General features: G+C 44.2%; 2 protein-coding genes across 7 annotated transcripts in view; both read right to left on the bottom strand.

Moving 5' to 3' along the window:
• Nucleotides 1–421: 421 nt before the first annotated feature.
• Nucleotides 422–18,338, bottom strand: part of LOC144668873 (intercellular adhesion molecule 5-like) — a 337,959-nt gene continuing 320,042 nt past the window's right edge. For all 6 annotated transcript variants that reach the window (XM_078531317.1, XM_078531312.1, XM_078531313.1 and 3 more), the window contains 2 exons: nucleotides 7,117–7,398; nucleotides 422–6,549 (listed from right to left, as the gene is read on the bottom strand). In XM_078531317.1, coding sequence (XP_078387443.1) covers nucleotides 6,434–6,549; nucleotides 7,117–7,398 — 398 coding nt within the window. In that variant the 3' untranslated portion in view covers nucleotides 422–6,433. The remainder of the gene's footprint in view (nucleotides 6,550–7,116; nucleotides 7,399–18,338) is intronic.
• On the bottom strand, nucleotides 7,569–18,275 carry LOC144668876 (intercellular adhesion molecule 2-like). Its single transcript, XM_078531326.1, has 4 exons — nucleotides 18,091–18,275; nucleotides 16,845–17,120; nucleotides 15,048–15,362; nucleotides 7,569–9,699 (listed from the first exon to the last, which is right to left on the bottom strand). The coding sequence occupies exons 1-4, from the start codon at nucleotides 18,170–18,172 to the stop codon at nucleotides 9,608–9,610; spliced, it is 765 nt and encodes a 254-aa protein (XP_078387452.1). The 5' UTR covers nucleotides 18,173–18,275; the 3' UTR covers nucleotides 7,569–9,607.

Raw genomic sequence — 18,338 nt, 5'->3', positions numbered from 1 at the left:
TAACAGCAGTGTGGGTATACTTACACCACATGGACTGCAGCAGTTCAAGAAGGCAGCTCACCACTACTTTCTCAAGGGCAATTAGGGATGGGCAATACATGCTGGCCTAGCCAGCGAAGCCCACATCCCGTGAATGAATGAATAAAAAGAATTTAAAAAAGGCTGAACTAGTGACTTATAAAAGTTCAACATAACTTCTTTGCTCTTGTACTCAAGCCACTATTAACAAAGTCCAGGACACTGTATACTTTATTAACTACGCTCTCAATTGTCCTGCCATTTTGAACAACTTGTGCACACATACACTCAGGCCTCTCTGCTGGTGCACCCCCTTTAGAGTTGTACCCTTTATTTTATATTGTTTTTCCATGTTCTTTCTACTAAAATTAATCACTTCAAATGTACCAATGGACAATTCACATAAGCAAATGGACATTGTATTTTAATAAAGTAACATTCAAAATGAACACGAGCAAACTTTCTCATTCCTGACATCATACTACAAAAGGCTCAGGGAACTGAGGTGATCCTCTGATAAAAGCTTGCTCCTGGGAGTGAGTTGCTGCTGACTGCATCTCTTGAACTTGGTCTTTGCAGTCTGGTATGCTTTGGTATATCAACTTGTGCACAACAAGCTCCCAGAAACAGCAATGTGATAATGGTTAGATAATCTTAATTTAGGTGTGTTTTATGAATGAATATTGGACAGCAATCTCTTCCAAGTGGGTAGGGCTAATGCAAAGCATCTGTATGCCGTACAGGATTACTTAGGAGAACATTTAGGAGACAGTGATCATTGTATTGTGTGTTTTAGGATGATGATAGGAAAGTACGATAGGCAATCCAGAGTAAGAATAACTAACTGGACGAGAGCAGACTTCGACAGGGCATGAATAGAGCTGGGCCAGATAGACTGGAATGAAAGATTGGCGGGAAAAACTGTAGCTAAACAATGGGCTACCTTCAAAAAAGAATTAGTTTGGGCACCAGTATATTCCATCGAAAGGGAAGGGTAGGGCAAACAAATCCAGAGCTCCCTGGATAAAAAAGGAGATAGAAATTAAGATAATGAAGAAAAAGTGTGCTTATGACAGGCGTCAGGTAGAAAATACAATTAAGAACCAAGAGGAATACTGAAGGTTCAGAGGGGAGGTGAAAAAGCATATTAGAGAAGCAAAGAGGGGTTACGATAAAAGACTGGCAGCCAACATTAAGTGGAATCCCAAAGTCTTCTATAGGCATATAAATAGTAAAAGGGTGGTAAAAGGAGAAGTAGGGCCATTTAGGGACCTAAAAGGGAATTTACACATGGGTGAAGGGGCCATGGCTGAGGTATGAAATGAATACTTTGCAACCATCTTCACCAAGGAGCTGGATGCTACCCAGGCCATGGTGACAGACGAGGAAACTGTGTCACTAGAAGAGTTCAAAAATGAGAAGAAGGAAGTGCTGAATAGACTGTTGGTACTTAAAGTTGACAAGGCGCCGGGACTGGACGAGATACATCCAAGGATATTGAAAGAAGTGAGAGTAGAAATTGCAGGGGCACTGGCCATAATTTTTCAGTCTTCTCTAGACTCAGGGGAGGTGCCAGAGGACTGGAGAATTGCAAACATTACACCCTTGTTCAAAAAAGGTTGTAAGGATAAGCCCAGCAATTACAGACCAGTCAGTTTAACTTCAGTACCAAAACAGAAAATGCTGGAAAAACTCAGCAAGCCTAACAGCACCTGTGGAGTAAAAGTTTTTACTTCTCTTTAGCTCTGAAGAAGAGTCATACGGACTCGAAACGTTAACTTTATTCTTTTTCTCTCCACACATGCTGTTAGACCTGCTGAGTTTTTCCAGCATTTTCTGTTTTTGTTTCAGATTTCCAGAATCCGCAGTTTTTTGCTTTTATCTTAGAGTTTAACTTCAATGGTGGGCAGGATTCTGGAAACAATTATTTGGGATAGAATTAGTAGTCACATGGAAAAATATGGGTTGATAAGGAAGAGCCAGCATGGATTTCTAAAGGGGAAACCGTGTTTAACTAATTAACTAAGTTTTTTGAAGAGGTAACAGAGAAGGTTGATGAGGGTAATGCTGTTGATGTGGTGTACATGGACTTTCAAAAGGCATTTAACACGGTGTCATGCAACAGACTTGTGAGAAAAGTTATTGCTAATGGAATAAAAGGGACAAGGTGGATACAAAATTGGCTGAAAAATAAGAAGCAGTGAGCGATGGTCAATGGATATTTTTCGGGCTGGAGGAAGGTTTGTAGTGGAGTTCCCCAGGGGCCGGTATTGGGACCCTTGCTTTTTCTGATATATATTAATGATCTAGATCTTGGTGTGCAGCGGACAATTTCAAAGTTTGCGAATGATACGAATTTCCGGAGTGTTGTGAACTGCAAGGAGGATAGTGTGGAACTTCATGAGGATATAGACAAGTTGGTGGAGTGGGCAGATAGATGGCAGATGAAGCTGAGCGTGGAGAAGTGTGAGGTGATGCATTTTGGTAGGAAGAACATGGACAGACAATATAAAATAAGGGGTGAAATTTTGAAGGGGCTGCAGAAAGACCATTCATAGATCAGCGTATAGTATCCTGGGCTTTATTAATAGGGGCATAGGGTACAAGAGCAAGGAGGTCATGCTGAATTTATATAAGACACTCATTAGACCTCAGCTGGAATATTGTGTACAGTTCTGGGCGCCATATTATAGGAAGGATGTAAACACATTGGAGAGAGTGCAGAAGAGGTTTACAAGAATGATTCCAGGGTTGAGAAACTTCAGCTACGAAGATAGATTGGAGAGGCTGGAACCCTTCTTCTTGGAGATAAGAAGGCTAAGAGGTGATTTCATAGAGATGTTTCAAATCATGAGGTGGCTGGACAGAGTAGATAGGGAGAAGCTGTTCCCACTTGTAAAAGGATCAAGAATGAGAGGGCACAGATTTAAAGTGATTTGCAAAAGAAGCAAATGTGATGTGAGAAAATACTTTTCACGCAACGAGTGGCTTGGGTCTGGAACACACTGCCTGGAAGTGCGGTGGAGGCAGCCTCAATCGAGGCATTCGAGTGCATTTGATGATTATTTAAACAATGTGCAGGGGTACGGGTAAAGGCAGGGCAATGGCACTAGGTCATAATGCTCATTTGGAGAGCTGGTGCAGATACGATGGGCTGAATGGACCTCCTTCTGTGCTGTTAAAATTCTGTGATTCTGTGAAGGCATGTCATGGAACATGAATCTTTTAATGTTTACAGCCAGTGAAAAGAGGCTACAGCGAAGATAAATAGATTAGGAAATATTTACAAGCCAATCCAATACAGAACAAAAAAAGATTATTATACTGTACTTGGTTAGACTTTAGACCACTCTATCCAGCTTTAGTACTCACATAGTGGGTGAAATTGAGATTTTGGAAAAAAGTTCAGAGGAGGGCAATTATATTGGTATCCAGTACAAAAGCTCTTATTCATCACAAGAAGTGTTGACAGTTGAGGCTTTTTGCTTAGAAATTGCATCTTCCATCTGTTTCTCACTTGTGCCAATCTGTCTGCATCTTCCTGAAAGCTTTTCCAGATTTGATAGTGTTATGTGCTAGTAGATTTTCGGATATTCCAAGTTAAAGGTGCTTTTGAAACTGTTGTTATATGACATTGCCCTCCTATAAAATCCCTGTTTTGTTTATTCTCTTGTGGGATGTGGGAGTCGCTGGCAAGGCCAGCATTTGTTGCCCATTCCTATTTGCCCATGACAAGGTGGTGATGTTGAACCACTTTCTTGAACCTTTGCAGTCCATCTGCTGTAGATAAACCTATAATGCTGCAGGGAAGAGAGTTCCAGGATTTTGATCCAGTGACAGTGAAGGAACTACAATAGTTCCAAGTCAGGATGGTGTATAGTTTGGAGGGGAACTTGCTGGTGTTCTCATGCTTCTACTGCCCTTGTCCTTTTAGGTGGTAGAGTTCGCCGCTTTGGAAGGTGCTGTCATAGGAGCTTTGCTGAGTTCCTGCAGTGCATCTTACATATAGTGCGTTGGTGGTGGGGGAGCGAATGATTAAGGATGGGGTGCTGATTAAATGGGCTACTTTGTCCTGAATGGTGTCGAACTTCTTGAGTGTTGTTGGAGCTGCACTCATCCAGGCAAGTGGAAAGTATTCCATCACACTCCTGACTTGTGCCTGTTTCTGTTGACTGAAAGCAGGCCTATTAGCCCAACAGCTGTTATAGCCAAATGCTGGAATCTATTATTAAGGAGGTTATAGCAGGACACTTAGAAAATCTTAATACAATCAGGCAGCGTCAGCATGGTTTTGTGACAGGGAAATTGTGTTTGACTAATTTATTAGAGTTCTTTGAACAACTAACAAGCAACGTGGATAAATGGAACCTGTGGATGTGGTATACTTCGATTTCCAAAAGGCATTTGATAACGTGCGACATCAAAGGTTACTACACAAAATAAGAGCTCATTGTGTAGAGAGTAATATATTAGCATGGATAAAGGATTAGTTAGCAAACAGGAAGCAGAAAGTAGGCATAAACGAGTCATTTTCAGGTTGGCAAGCTGTAACTAGTGGAATGCCACAGGGATACCGGTGGGAAATAAACTACGTGGAATCTGCAAACCATTACCAGCAGAATCTGGAAACCCTGTGCGTGGGCAGTGGTCAACAAAATGTCTCGTGGGCAGCACTCAGAACCCCGATGGGCTGCATGTTGCCCACTACTGCTGTAGTAGCAGTAAGATGTATAATAAAAGCTCTTAAAAAGTAATTCATTTATAAACTTCTATGTTGAAAAAAAATTCATAGCTAATCAAAGTATACATAATGAGGCTTGGCTGAGAGCCCAGATAATTATTACTCTTGTTGAAACACTTGTGCTTCAGAGAAAACATTGTTTAATTGGCAGCTCAGGCTCTCTGATCTTTGTTGTTAATTTCACAATGTTTGTTTACACAGGTTAAGTGGTTTCAAGGGTTTGTGGTTTTATTGATACTTGAATGGGTCTGGGTGATTAACACTTGTAGTGAAATGATTTTTTTTAATGTAGGAGAAAGTTATGAATGAATTACTTTTTAAAAAAGTATTTTTTACACATCCTACTGTCATTACATGGTTCATTGGTTCTAGTGTATAATGTGACAATGGGCATGGAAGTGCCATAACTTGGCATAGGGGGAATGAGGGTCATGGAGGGTAGGTGGAAGGGCAGATCTTGGTATGGGATAATGAGGAGGACCATTTGAACTTACCCTTTTAAAAGTCCCCTCATGCAGACTAGGGTTCACAACTCCTCTAAGGTCCTGTGACCCACAACTCTTAAAAATCCTGGCCCAACTCCATTAAAATTGCAGAAGAGTAGGACATGCTTATCTCCACAGTGGGGCTGGCTAGGCTGAGAGTGCTGGGTGGATGTTTTTGACAGGAACCAGCCTGCACTCTTTAAAGGCACTCTTGAAAATCAGACATCCTGGGAATGGAGTCAGGAATCGCAGAGTTGGGACCCACAGGCATTTTTTAAGGGCTCCCAAGTCATCCTGGGAGCCACCACCAACTTCTTAAGAGCAATTAGGGATGGGCAATAAATGCTTGCCTAGCCAGCAATGCCCACATCTCATGAATGAATAAAAAATATCTTATTGAAACATATAAGATCCTGAGCGGACTTGACAGGGTGGATGCTGAGAAGATGTTCCCCCTTATGAGAGAAACTAAACCAGAGGACACAGTTTAAAAATAAGGAGTCTCCCATTTAAGATGGAGATAAGGAGAACTTTTTTCTCTCAGGGGTTCTTAAGTCTGTGGAATTCTCTTCCCCAGAGAGCAGCGGAGGCAGGGTCATTGAATATTTTAAGGCTGAGTTAGATAGATTCTTGATTGACAAGAGAGTCAAAGGTTGTAGGGGGTATACAGGAAAGTATAGTTAAGGACACAGTCAGATCAGTCATGATCTTATCAAATGGTGGAGCAGGCTCAAGGGGCTGAATGCCCTACTCCTGCTCCTAATCTGTATGTACATACGTATGTATGTATTGCAGATGATGATCAGGCTTTGGGGAGTCAGGAGGTGAATTTCTCGCCTCAGAATTCCCAGCCTCTGACCTGCATGGTATTTATTTTAAAAACTTTTTTTTATTCATTCAATCGACTTGAGCTTCACTGGCTAGGCCAGCTGTTATTGCCCATCCCTAATTGCCCTTGAGAAGGTGGAATCCATGTTATATGGGTACTGTTAGGGAGGGAGTTCCAGGATTTTGACCCAGAGGCAGTGAAGGAAAAGCTGTGACACCACAGATGGTTAGATGCCAGTGTTGTAGCAGTACTGGAACAGCTGTGTATCCCTTTCATTGTGTCAGTTCTGAGACCATATTATACACATTAATCTTTGCTGCATATCCACAGATTATTCTGGTTTCATTTCTGTTTTTTGTGCTACTTCCTTATGTTTCTAAAACAAGTGATTACGGTAGACAACAATGTTCCAGCTACGATTGCTGCAGAGGTTAGGCCGATGATCTTTGCTGCCAGCCTTCTGGCTGAAGTTTGATCTGAATCAAAGAAAAGCAAGGAGATGGTTAATCAAATAACAAAAGCTTTCATTGCACCATTATATGTACTGAAATTATGTCTGTAAATTGTGGGTGACCTGAAGCCTCCAATCCCTCTTGTGTTTCCATCTTACTTAGTAGGAAGGAAGCAGATTGTCACAGAGGAGGTAATCAATAATTATTTCAAAGGAATGCCAGGTGAGCAGTATGCTGTATACTATCTTAATAGGATATGGTGAGGGCATACACGGCCCTTGCTCTCTGGATAGTTAGTTCTGCAGGCCCAATTTTACAATGTATTAGAGGTAAATACAAATGCTATTGGGCTGCAAGGGTCATGACTTTTCATCAAAGTAACTAACCCTCATTTGCCCATTGTGCTAGATCATAGCTACTCTGTGAAAGGCTTTTGAATGGTGAACAAAACAAAACTTGACATCGGAACTAAATTACACAACTAACTAAATCAACACAGTAGTCAGGATGTATTAGGGTAACCAAAATGCTGCTTCAGTCCTCAAATGGTTAATTATTTTCCAATAATGGTGATCAATATTAGAAACTGACCTTTGACCCTGATGTCCACTTCCTTCTCATCAATTCCATGTTGATTGGTAGCTCGACATTTATAAATCCCTTGATGTTCTGATGTTGCTTGGGAAATACGGAGGACTCCAGGAGGACCAATCTCAACGTTTCTGCCAATACTGGGGTCTTCCCACTTTACTGTAGGTGTGGGGTTTCCACTGGAATTGCAGGTTATTGTAACCTCATTCCCTTTACTGACGTTTATGAGATATCCTGACATAGTTTTGTTATTTACTGATATGGTTGTGCCTGTTGGTTTATCTGGAAAAGAAGTGTTAAATAATATGAAAATCGGAAGGTGTTTGGAGAAGCAGCAGAGCAGTGGTGGGACACAAGTTCAATCCCATTGCCAGTGAGTTCCAAATTCCAGCTGTGCCAGTGTGGGACACATTCCTCAATTTAGACAGAAACCAAGGCCTAGAAACTCAATGGTGCAAAACAGGGTCCTCAGATCCAATATGGTGCTGGATGTACACAGTCCATTATATTGGATTGAGCTGTCCCTTAGGCATCTAGGACACACGCTGGGACTATTTAAAACAATGAATAAAATATTCAAATTAAGGTCTTATGCTTGTTGAAAATCCCTTTTGTGATTTTGGACTGTCCCATTGTCAGAATGATCAACTCACTGAGCAACCCCTGACACTAACAGATAGTAAGGCCCCTTCAGCAGTGCTATTTAAAGACATTTGAATTAGGAGCAGGAGTAGGCAACTTGGCCCCTCGAGCCTGCTCCTCCACTCAATAAGATCGTGGCTGATCTGATTGTAACCTCAACCCCACATTCCTACCTAGCCCCGAACCTTTCACTCCCTTGTTAATCACGAATCTATCTAGCTCTGCCTTAAAAATATTCAAAGACTCTGCTTCCACTGCCTTTTGAGGAACAGAGTTCCAAACATTTACAACTCTCAGAGAAAAAAATTCTCCTCATATTTGCCTGAAATGAGCAACCCCATATTTTTAAACTGTGACCCCTAGTTCCAGATTCTCCCACAAGAGGAAACATCCTCTCCACACCCACCCTGTCAATACCCCTCAGGATCTTAAAGATTTCAATCAGGTCATCTCTTACTCTTCTAAACTCCAGCGGATACAAGCCTATCGTGTCCAACCTTTCATCATAAGATATCCTGCCCATTCCTGGTATTCATCTAGTAAACTTTTCTCTGAACTTCTTCTAACACATTTATACCTTTTCTTAAGTAAAGAGACTAATAGTGTGCACAGTACTCCAGATGTGGTCTCACCTGTGCTCTGCCAACTGAAGCATAACCTCCCTCCTTTTGTATTCAATTCCCCTCACTATAAATTCTATTAGCTTTCCTAATTACCTGCTGTACCTGCATACTGGCCTTTTGTGATTCATGCACTAGGACCCCCAGGGCCCTTTGAATCTCAGAGCTCTGCAATCTCTCACCATTCGGATAATAAGCTTTTTTATTCCTGTCAAAATGGGCAATTTCACATTATCCCACATTATACTTCATTTGCTGATCTTTGCCCACTCCAAAGAACTCAAGTAAATTGGTTAAACATTATTTCGCTTTCAGAAAACCATGTTGACTCTGCCTGATTGACTTGAACTTTTCTAAGTGCCCTGCCATAACATCTTTAATAGTGGCTTCTAACATTTTCCCTGTGATAGATGTTCGGCTAACTGGCGTGTAGTTTCCTGCTCTCTGTCTCACTCCCTTTTTGAATAAAGGAGTTACATTTGCTATTTTCCAATTTAATGGAACCTTCCCCGAATGTAGGGAATTTTGGAAAATTAAAACCAATCAGCTATCTCCCTAGCCACTTCTTTCAAGACCTGAGGGTGAAGTCCATTCCGGACCTGGGGATTTGTCAGTCCACATGCCCAACAATTTGCTCAATATCACTTCCCTGGTGATTGTACTTTTCCCGAGTTCCTCCCTTTCAAATCCTGATACAGCTATTTTCCGGGATGTTACAGTGTCCTCTTAAGTGAAGACGGAAGCAAAATATCTGTTTAATTCATCCACCATCTCCATACTTTCCATTATCAATTCCCAGACGCATTTTCGAAAGGACCAATGCTCACTTTGTGAACTCTTTCCTTATTTAAATATCTATACAAACTCTTACTGTCCATTTTTATATTACTAGCTAGCTTTCTCTTGTACTCTAATTTTTCCCTCCTTATTAATCTTTTTGTCATTCTTTGCCATTCTTGATATCTCATTAGTGATGCATTCCCGGGAAACACGCCGGGTCGCTGTTGGGGTGGCCTCTGATTCGCCTGCCCCACTGTCACCTCAGGCCTTCAGTAATCTGGGCGCCATATGTAAAGGCCAACCCTGCACAATGCTGGCACTCTCCAAGGGAGAGGAGCTGCTTGGAACTGATGGTTGCCAAAGCTAGGAAACATGCTGCTCCCAAATTTAGCGACGCCTCTCTCTCTCGAGCGCCTACTAGGCACAGTGGAGATCGGCCACAATGTCCTCTATCCCCAGTCTGGATGAAGACCAGCATGCAAAGTGAGGAGGCAGTGGCTGCAGTGGTCAGCGCCAATGCCCTGAAAAGGAGGACAGCCACCTAGTGCCGAAACAGGATAAACGATCTCATTTGTTCTGCCAGGGTAAGTCACTCTTCTCATCACTCAACTCACACACTCACGAGCCCATCATCCAACCCAGTTCAAGGTACATCGCCATTCACTCTCTCGCACACACTTTCATTTACCCTGCGGATAGCGTCCTCATCCTGTCCATGGCACCGCTCATCATCCACGCATGTTAGACATCATTATTATCTAACTGTGGGAGTGTCCAGCCTCTCTGAACCCCCTCTTTGTGTGACCCCAGCAGCTCCAGCTCCACAGGCTGAGGAGGGTGCTACTGCCACACAGCAGGATCCCAAAATGAGGCCAGGGCCCTCCAGGTCTTGGCCCTCCAGCGGACACCTGCCAAGGTCATCATAGACAGGGCGTAGCAGTCAGCAGCTGTCTCCACCTCTGCTGTGGATGTCAGGGGAGCATCAAGATGTAGCAGCAGGGTTAGGAAGGTTAAGAAGATGTCATTGCACAGCCTGGGCATGGGTGTTCATAACTTGCATGTAATGTTCACTATTGTAAATAAACTCCCAAGAATGTCTCCTTGCCTATGGCTCCTTGGTATGATGAGCAGTGTTCGTGTCAGTCTGAAGTGAAACCTTGGATCCTGCACAAGATAAAGGCAGGTGTCTTAGTCCAGGGCCTCCTCCCTCTGCTTTGTGCAACCTTCCCAGCACACTGATGCGCCTTCACAGTCATTGGACACATCAGTCATGCCTACACCTCGATGCGGCTAATCATTGGTACCAGAATATCCTGAGCCAGCAGCACAGAGTTCCATCATCTTCTCTGTGTTCTCAGCACCTTTGCGCCCCACTGCATCTCATCAGCATCTGTGTCCGGTGACAGTGTTGTCCTGAAGGGTTCAGCTCTCGAAGGATGTCATAGGATCAGGAGAGGCTAAAGTTTCCCTGCTGCATCTCTACAATATGACCTTGTTCACAGAGTATAAGCAGTCTGCCATCAGCCAGACAGGATTCAGACATTCACATAAGCTATGTGAAAATCTATGGAGTGTCCCCACTGCATGTCATCATCATCCTCCTGGAATGTAGGGGCTATGGGCATCTGCTGCATCTCCATGACAGGAGCCATATCACCGAAGGTATATGCACTGCCATCAGCCAGACAGGAGTCAAATGTTCACAGATGCAATGTGAGGATCTATGGAGCCTCCTCACTGCATGTCGTCATCATCCTCTACGAATCTAGTGTCCAGTGAGGGCCTCTCAAGCGTACCGGTCTCACCTGGACAATGTGATGGCCTCATTGCCATCACTCTCCCCTTCGAGGACCTCGTCACCCTCATCCCCATTGACATCCTCCTCATCGGAGGAGACCTGCAGCTCCTCCAACTGTTCCTGATGTAGATCCACCCCCCATTGCAGCACCAGGTTGTGAAGGGCACAGCAGATGACTTCGATACGTAACACTCTCTGTGTACTGTATTGCAGGGCTCCACCAGACTGGTCCAGGTACTAGAACATCACTTTCACCATCCCAATGGTTTGTTCCATCAAAGTACGAGTTGCTGCGGAATCACAGAATCACAGTGCAGAAGAGGCCCTTCAGCCCATCGAGTCTACACCGACACGTGAGAAACACCTGACCTACCTACCTAATCCCATCCACCAGCATCTGGCCCATGGCCTTGAATGTTATGACATGCCAAGTGCTTATCCAGGTACTTTTTAAAGGATGTGAAGCAACCCGCCTCCACCATCCTCCCAGGCAGAGCATTCCAGACTGTCACCACTCTCTGGGTAAAAAAGATTTTCCTCACATTCCCCCTAAGCCTCCAGCCCCTCACCTTGATCTTATGCCCCCTTGTGACTGACCCTTCAACTAAGGGGATCAGCTGCTCCCTATCCACCCTGTCCATGCCCCTCATAATCCTGTACACCTCGATCAGGTTGCCCCTCAGTCTTCTCTGCTCCAACGAAAACAACCCAAGTCTAACCGACCTCTCTTCATAACTTAAATGTTTCATCCCAGATAACATCCTGGTGAATCTCCTCTGCATCCCCTCCAGTGCAATCACATCCTTCCTATAATGTGGCAACCAGAACTGCACACAGTACTCCAGCTGTGGCCTCACCAAGGTTCTATACAACTCCAACATGACCTCCCTACTTTTGTAATCTATGCCTCGATTGATAAAGGCAAGTGTCCCATATGCCTTTTTCACCACCCCACTAACATGCCCCTCTACCTTCAGAGATCTATGGACACACACGCCAAGGTCCCTTTGTTCCTCAGAACTTCCTAGTGCTATGCCATTCATTGAATACTTCCGTGTCAAATTACTCCTTCCAGTGTATCACCTCTCACTTTTCAGGGTTAAATTCCATCTGCCGCATATCTGCCCATTTGACCATCCCGTCTATATCTTTCTGTAGCCCAAGACATTCAACCTCACTGTTAACCACCCGTCCAATCTTTGTGTCATCTGCAAACTTACTAATCCTACCCCCCACATAGTCATCTATGTCGTTTATATAAATGACAAATAATAGGGGACCGAGCACAGATCCCTGTGGTATGCCACTGGACACTGGCTTCCAGTCACTAAAGCATCCTTCTGTCGTCACCCTCTGCCTCCTACAACCAAGCCAATTTTGAATCCACCTTATCAAATTACCCTGTATCCCATATGCCTTTGCCTTCTTTATAAGTCTCCCATGTGGGACCTTGTCAAAGGCTTTGCTGAAATCCATATAAACTACATAAACTGCACTACCCTCATCTACACACCTGGTCACCTCCTCAAAAAATTCAATCAAATTTGTTAGGCATGACCTCCCTCTGACAAAGCCATGCTGATTATCCCTGATCAAACCTTGCCCCTCCAAGTGGAGATAGATACTCTCCTTCAGAAATTTCTCCAATAGTTTCCCTACCACTGATGTGAGACTCACTGGCCTGTAGTTCCCTGCAGTCTCAGGCCGCCACACGGGCATCATCAGCCACGTCCTCTGTGAGTAGCTCTTGTCTCCGAGGAGCCAACCCTGCAGCCTCTGTGGCCCCTGAAACCCATGAGGGATATGAGACCTACTGAGTATGTGTACCATTCCTGGGAATCCTGGGAACCTGTAACATGCATTTGTGGTGGTCGCACACCAGCTGAACATTCAGCGAGTGGAAGCCCTTGTGCTTGACATAGTTGACTTTTACCACAGAGATCTGAGTACCACATGAGTGCAGTTGATGGCACCCTGCACCCGTGGGAAACCTGAGATCGGGGCAAATCCCAATGCTCTTGCTTCATGGCTTTCCTGATCATGGGCTAAATGCAGCAAGTTCTGTGCCTTCAAAATATGGCATCCGTGACTTCCTGGATGCGTGATCCCGCACAGGTCACCTGTGGATTCCTGGAAGGAGTCACTAGTGTAAAAATTTGAGCATCAAGGTCACTTTCACAGCCATTGGCAGTGGATGCCCTCCATGTCCCCGTGGTGCCAAATCCTGCAGCAGGTGGCAGATGTGACCGACCAATTCTCTGGTCATGCGCATTCTTCGGAGACATTGGTTCTCAGTCATCTCCAGGAATGGCAGGCACTGCCTATACACCCTGGGTCTAGCTAGGCATCAGCCGTGGTGGTTTGTTGTGGCTCTTCGGCAGCGTGCCCAGGAGCCCGACCCGCCCCTTCCTCTTGAGGGTGCTCCTCCTCCCTCTGTCCAGCTAGGCACCTCGGTCGCTTTCTTCTCCTCATTCTCCACTCCCTGTAAGCCAGGAGGTATACAGCTGGATCACCGAGCTCCATGTTCCTGATGTACTCCTCCTGTAGAATGAAAGAGAGAGATGCGTAGGTTAGCATTGGTCTTCCAGGGACCTCTCACGGTTATGTATGTGGCTCCCGCTTCATCTCAAGGCCGCTTAATGCATGCCGGAGAGTGCTGGCCACCAGTTGGATGTGCGCTGCATGGCTGCCCAAGACCCCATCTACCTCCACCCCTCTCCATCGGATCAATTGGCGGCAGCTTTGCCCACTGGACTGCATGCTGTGCTCCCAGCTCAGACATTCTCCTAACCCACATTGCAAAGCTGTGCTGTTAGCTTGAACCATGGGGTAGACTGGTCCAAAACTTAATGAAGACATTGTAAGGGGCTGTTGGCGCCTCCACCAGTGACTGCTCCATTGCCAGCTTTTGCAAGGAGATTGTACAACTTGCCCAGTTGTCCAATTGTTCCGCAGCCCCCTAAAACCCTCATGAATTTGCAGCTTCTGCCCAAGGGTACAAAGTTCAGGAGCAATTGGTGGCAATTTCAAGCCATGGTGTTGCTTGAGTGGGCAGAAAAGCTAGAGGTTCGACTCCCAAGCATGTCAGTGTAGGTGTGCCTAAACTGTCCCAACCGTGGAAGAATGCTCCATTTACACAAAGTTTCTCTAATGTGTGGCCACTTCCCTCCCTCACAGCCCCCACCCCCCTCTCAACCACATGTGCTTATGCACTGCCATCAGACTGTGCTGCCTTGGCACCACCCCAACCACAGTGCAGCCCTTGCCCTGGCATCGTACTATCAGCCAGCTGAGATAATGTGACTTGCCTGTGTCCTCGCCTGAATGCACGGTGCCTCTTCCTTAAAGTCCAATGGGCGACCCTTGCGAGTGCTGTGCAACATTAGTGTGCACACACCTCCAAGTTCCCCTCGAAGTTCAGCTTTGCGAGGTGCACATTTTTTAAATACTGTTGTGCAACATGGCACACCGACGTGCCCGGATATCCAACATTGGGGATGATTCTGGCAAGCAGGGCTTACAATTAGATGCAAATATATTAAAATGACTTTCCCGAGATCCAGCGGCGTGAAACATGCCATTGACGTTGGGGCGGACGATTGCAAATTGGTTTCACAATGGTGTAAAATGGATTTTTGGCCTTGTCGCCTTATATTCTGCTCATGCCCGCCATGACGCCTGACGCCAACACGGGCAGGAAATTCTGCCATTGAAACTCACTTGCCACAGTTTTGCATTTTCACATAATCCGTCAGTAGCTCTTTGAAATTTTATGCTTCCATCTACGATGCTACCTATATTTCTGTCATCAGCAAATTTGAATATCTGACTTTTCGATTCCATTGTCTAAGTCATCAATAAATGTGGTGAATAGTTAAGGCCCCAACACAGCTCCTTGCAGGATACCATTTGCTGCAACTGGGAAACCCACCCATTGTCCTTGCTCTCTGTCTCCTGCCACCAGCTTATCTAGTTCTCATTGCGAAATAGAAGAACTCTATTTTGTTTTTAATTTATTTTCATAGAAATCCGAGTTTTTAGCCTGTTCTCGAACAGGAAGACTAATCTATTATTACTCAAGTGGAACTTACAGTGAGTTTGCAGAGTCACAGAGGAGTTTGCGATTGGTTTTGTGGTGTTGGAGTCCAACTCAACTTCTGCCAAGCAGGTGTACTCCTGTCCATCATCTGACATACTTGCAGTGAAGCTGAAGACATTCCTCAATCTTTTATCGTCATCTGGGAAACCTGTTTCTTTTGTGCAATTACTCTGAACAATCTCTCCCCCTCTCAGCCATGTGAGTATGAGTTTATTGTTTGGATAGACCCTCGGACCAGTGCACTCCAGACTATATGTTCTGTTAACTACCAGCATTTCAGGAGGTGGAGTAATGTTTATCTCTCGATCTGTTAAAGGAGAATCACAGTGAACAGAATATCCAGACATTCATATTAGTCTCTGCCCACATTCCAACATTAGATTCAAATTCAGAAACAAGCTACTGACAGAACTTCCCTCATTAGACAAGTGAACAGGACTGTGGCTCCCTATGGAGCAAAAATCATTAAATTTCCACCAAACTGAGACACATCTAGGGACAGATCAAGTGCTATTCTGTGAAAGCATCAACATCCTGAGATGACTTCTCCCTGAAAGGCAAAGGCAGGTTTTTTTTGTACATGGAAGATAAACAGATGATGGATATAGTAAAAGTGTTGTTTCTTCACCTTGGCTTATTTCCAAAGGGTTTCACTACCTTCACTTGAAAGATTCTAAGGCCAGCTCAGTGATACACAATGAAATGATAGGATATGATCTCGCTACAAACTCTTAGACCTGGTTTACTTGCCTCACTTTCAATCGATGAGTGTCTATTAACCCATCTGAGTTCAGGATCAAATTGTGTCTACATGTTCATGTGTTTTACACTACTCTGCAGCACAGTTCTGTGCCTTCAAAATATGGCATCCGTGACTTCCACGGGGTGGGGATGGGGGGAGGGAGTTTACGATCTAAAGTTGTTGAATTCAATATTCAGCCCGGAAGGCTGTAAAGTGCCTAGTTGGAAGATGAGGTGCTGTTCCCCCAGTTTGCGTTGGGCTTCACTGGAACAATGCAGCAAGCCAAGGACAGACATGTGGGCAAGAGAGCAGGGTGGAGTGTTAAAATGGCAAGCGACAGGGAGGTTTGGGTCTTTCTTGCGGACAGACCACAGGTGTTCTGCAAAGCGGTCGCCCAGTTTGCGTTGGGTCTCTCCAATGTAGAGGAGACCGCATTGGGAGCAACGAATGCAGTAGACTAAGTTAGGGGAAATGCAAGTGAAATGCTGCTTCACTCCCTCCCCCCATCCCCACCCCGTTTCTTCCCCCTCCCTTTTGTTTTTTTCAATAATTTATATAGATTTTTCTTTTCCCACCTATTTCCATTATTTTTAAATCTACAACTAATACCTTGTCAGTCTTTCCACCCCACCCCCACTAGAGCTGTACCTTGAGTGTCCTGCCATCCATTCTTAATTAGCACATTTTCTTAGATAATATCACCACCTTCAACACCTCTTTGATCCTTTTGTCTGTGACATCTTTTGATTATCTGCTCCTATCACTGCTTGCTTGTCCCTACAACCACCCCCCCCTCAACTTCTCTCTCCCCCCGCCCACCTTAAACCAGCTTATATTTCACCCCTCTCCTAACTATACTCAGTTCTGCTGAAGGGTCATGAGGACTCGAAACGTCAACTCTTTTCTTCTCCGCCGATGCTGCCAGACCTGCTGAGTTTTTTCCAGGTAATTCTGTTTTTACCTTAAATCAGACATGTTCTGGTTCTCCTTAAGGACCTTCTCCTGTCCCTATCTTTTTTTTATGTTAGAAGAAGAGTTTTCACTTACTGTATACCGTGACCACCTTTTTCTTCTCCTTCTCCCTCAGCGGATCTGATCCACAGGTCACCATGCATGGTACTGTAAAGTCCCATTCCTGGACACTCGGAAAGTAGTCTGTGGACCAATGTCTGCTTTTTGTTCTGTTAGGATTTACCCCTGGTTTATATTCCACTTCGAATTTTGGTTCTGTACATGTCGTAGTGCAGTTCACCTGTAAAGAGTCTCCAAATTCAACCGCTGGGGGGTTTATGTTGATCGAAACCTCAAATCCAGTTACAACTGCTGCCAAGGAAACAAATCACAGCAACTACTGGAACATGGAGCCAATTCAAGGGGAGGCCCTATTGAGACTAACTCCCTGAGGCAACCGCTCATTTGTAGAACAGCGCGTTTTGAATAAATATTCTAGGTACAAGCACAAAACCACTTACAGATCATTTCACTACTCCCAGCGTATCCTCAGTAAAAATAATTCATTTATTACTTCCAAGCATACGTTGTATTAGTTCTTAGTTTTTTTTTTGAATTTTTGCTGTTCCTGAACTGTGCAATTATATACTAATCTGTGAATAAAATGGGGTGGAAGAAGAGTCAGAGGAGGAGAGAAAGAAGAGGTTCAGTGAAAGACAGATAAACAGGAGGATAAAGATAGAGAGAAAAACAGGAAAAAAAGATGTATCAGAAAGAAAAACATTAGAGCAGCATGGAGAAAAGTAGAATTAAGAATAAAGGAACATTTAAGGCAGGGAGAGAAAATGAGATAAAAGAAAGGACTGGAACAAGAGAATGAGGGAAAAGTGAGAGGGAGCAAAGAGAGAGAGAGAGAGCCAGGAGAGGGATTAAAGAGAGGAGAGAGTGAGAGAATTGGGAGAAAGATTAGACAGACAAAAATAGGAGAAAAACATGAAAGGAGACAGGGGAGAAATGTGAGATAGATAAACTGGAGAGGAACGAGATAGAAGTAGAGAGAGAAAATGGGAAAAGGACTAGAGAGGGAAAGAAGCAGAGAGGAATCATACCACTGTGACATTTCACTTTTACAGAAACTACTCCAGGGCTGTCTGAGTAAGGCTGGCTGTTAGTTACAGACAGTACCCAATGTGTACGGTACATAGACAGGAGCTGACACTGAGATACACCTAAGTCTTAAGGCAAGGAGAAAATTATTTAAACTCCTACAATCCTTGAAATTCAACTTTTTAGTCTGGTCAACAATTCGCTGTTAAGCAGTTCCTTTAATACTGATACTTACTTTGGATCCAGAAAGCCAGCACTGTAGGGATAATGAAACTATTCACTGCTCCCTTATACATTGTAACAGGGATAAGAAACATGGATGATTCAATTTCACAAACCTTCCCAGACAGTATAAGGCTGCCTCAGATATGTGCACCAGTGTAACCATAAGACCATAACTGAAAATTTCAACACGCCCAACGTTTTGTGGGAGGGTTTGTTGGTTGTGTGCTGTATATCTGATAACAACATTTTTATGTTATC

This window comes from Cetorhinus maximus, chromosome 28 (genome assembly GCF_964194155.1).
Source record: "Cetorhinus maximus chromosome 28, sCetMax3.hap1.1, whole genome shotgun sequence".
In the NCBI taxonomy this organism is placed as follows: domain Eukaryota; kingdom Metazoa; phylum Chordata; class Chondrichthyes; order Lamniformes; family Cetorhinidae; genus Cetorhinus; species Cetorhinus maximus.
Note: the sequence above shows the minus strand (reverse complement) of the source record. Positions and strands in the feature narration are given on the sequence as shown.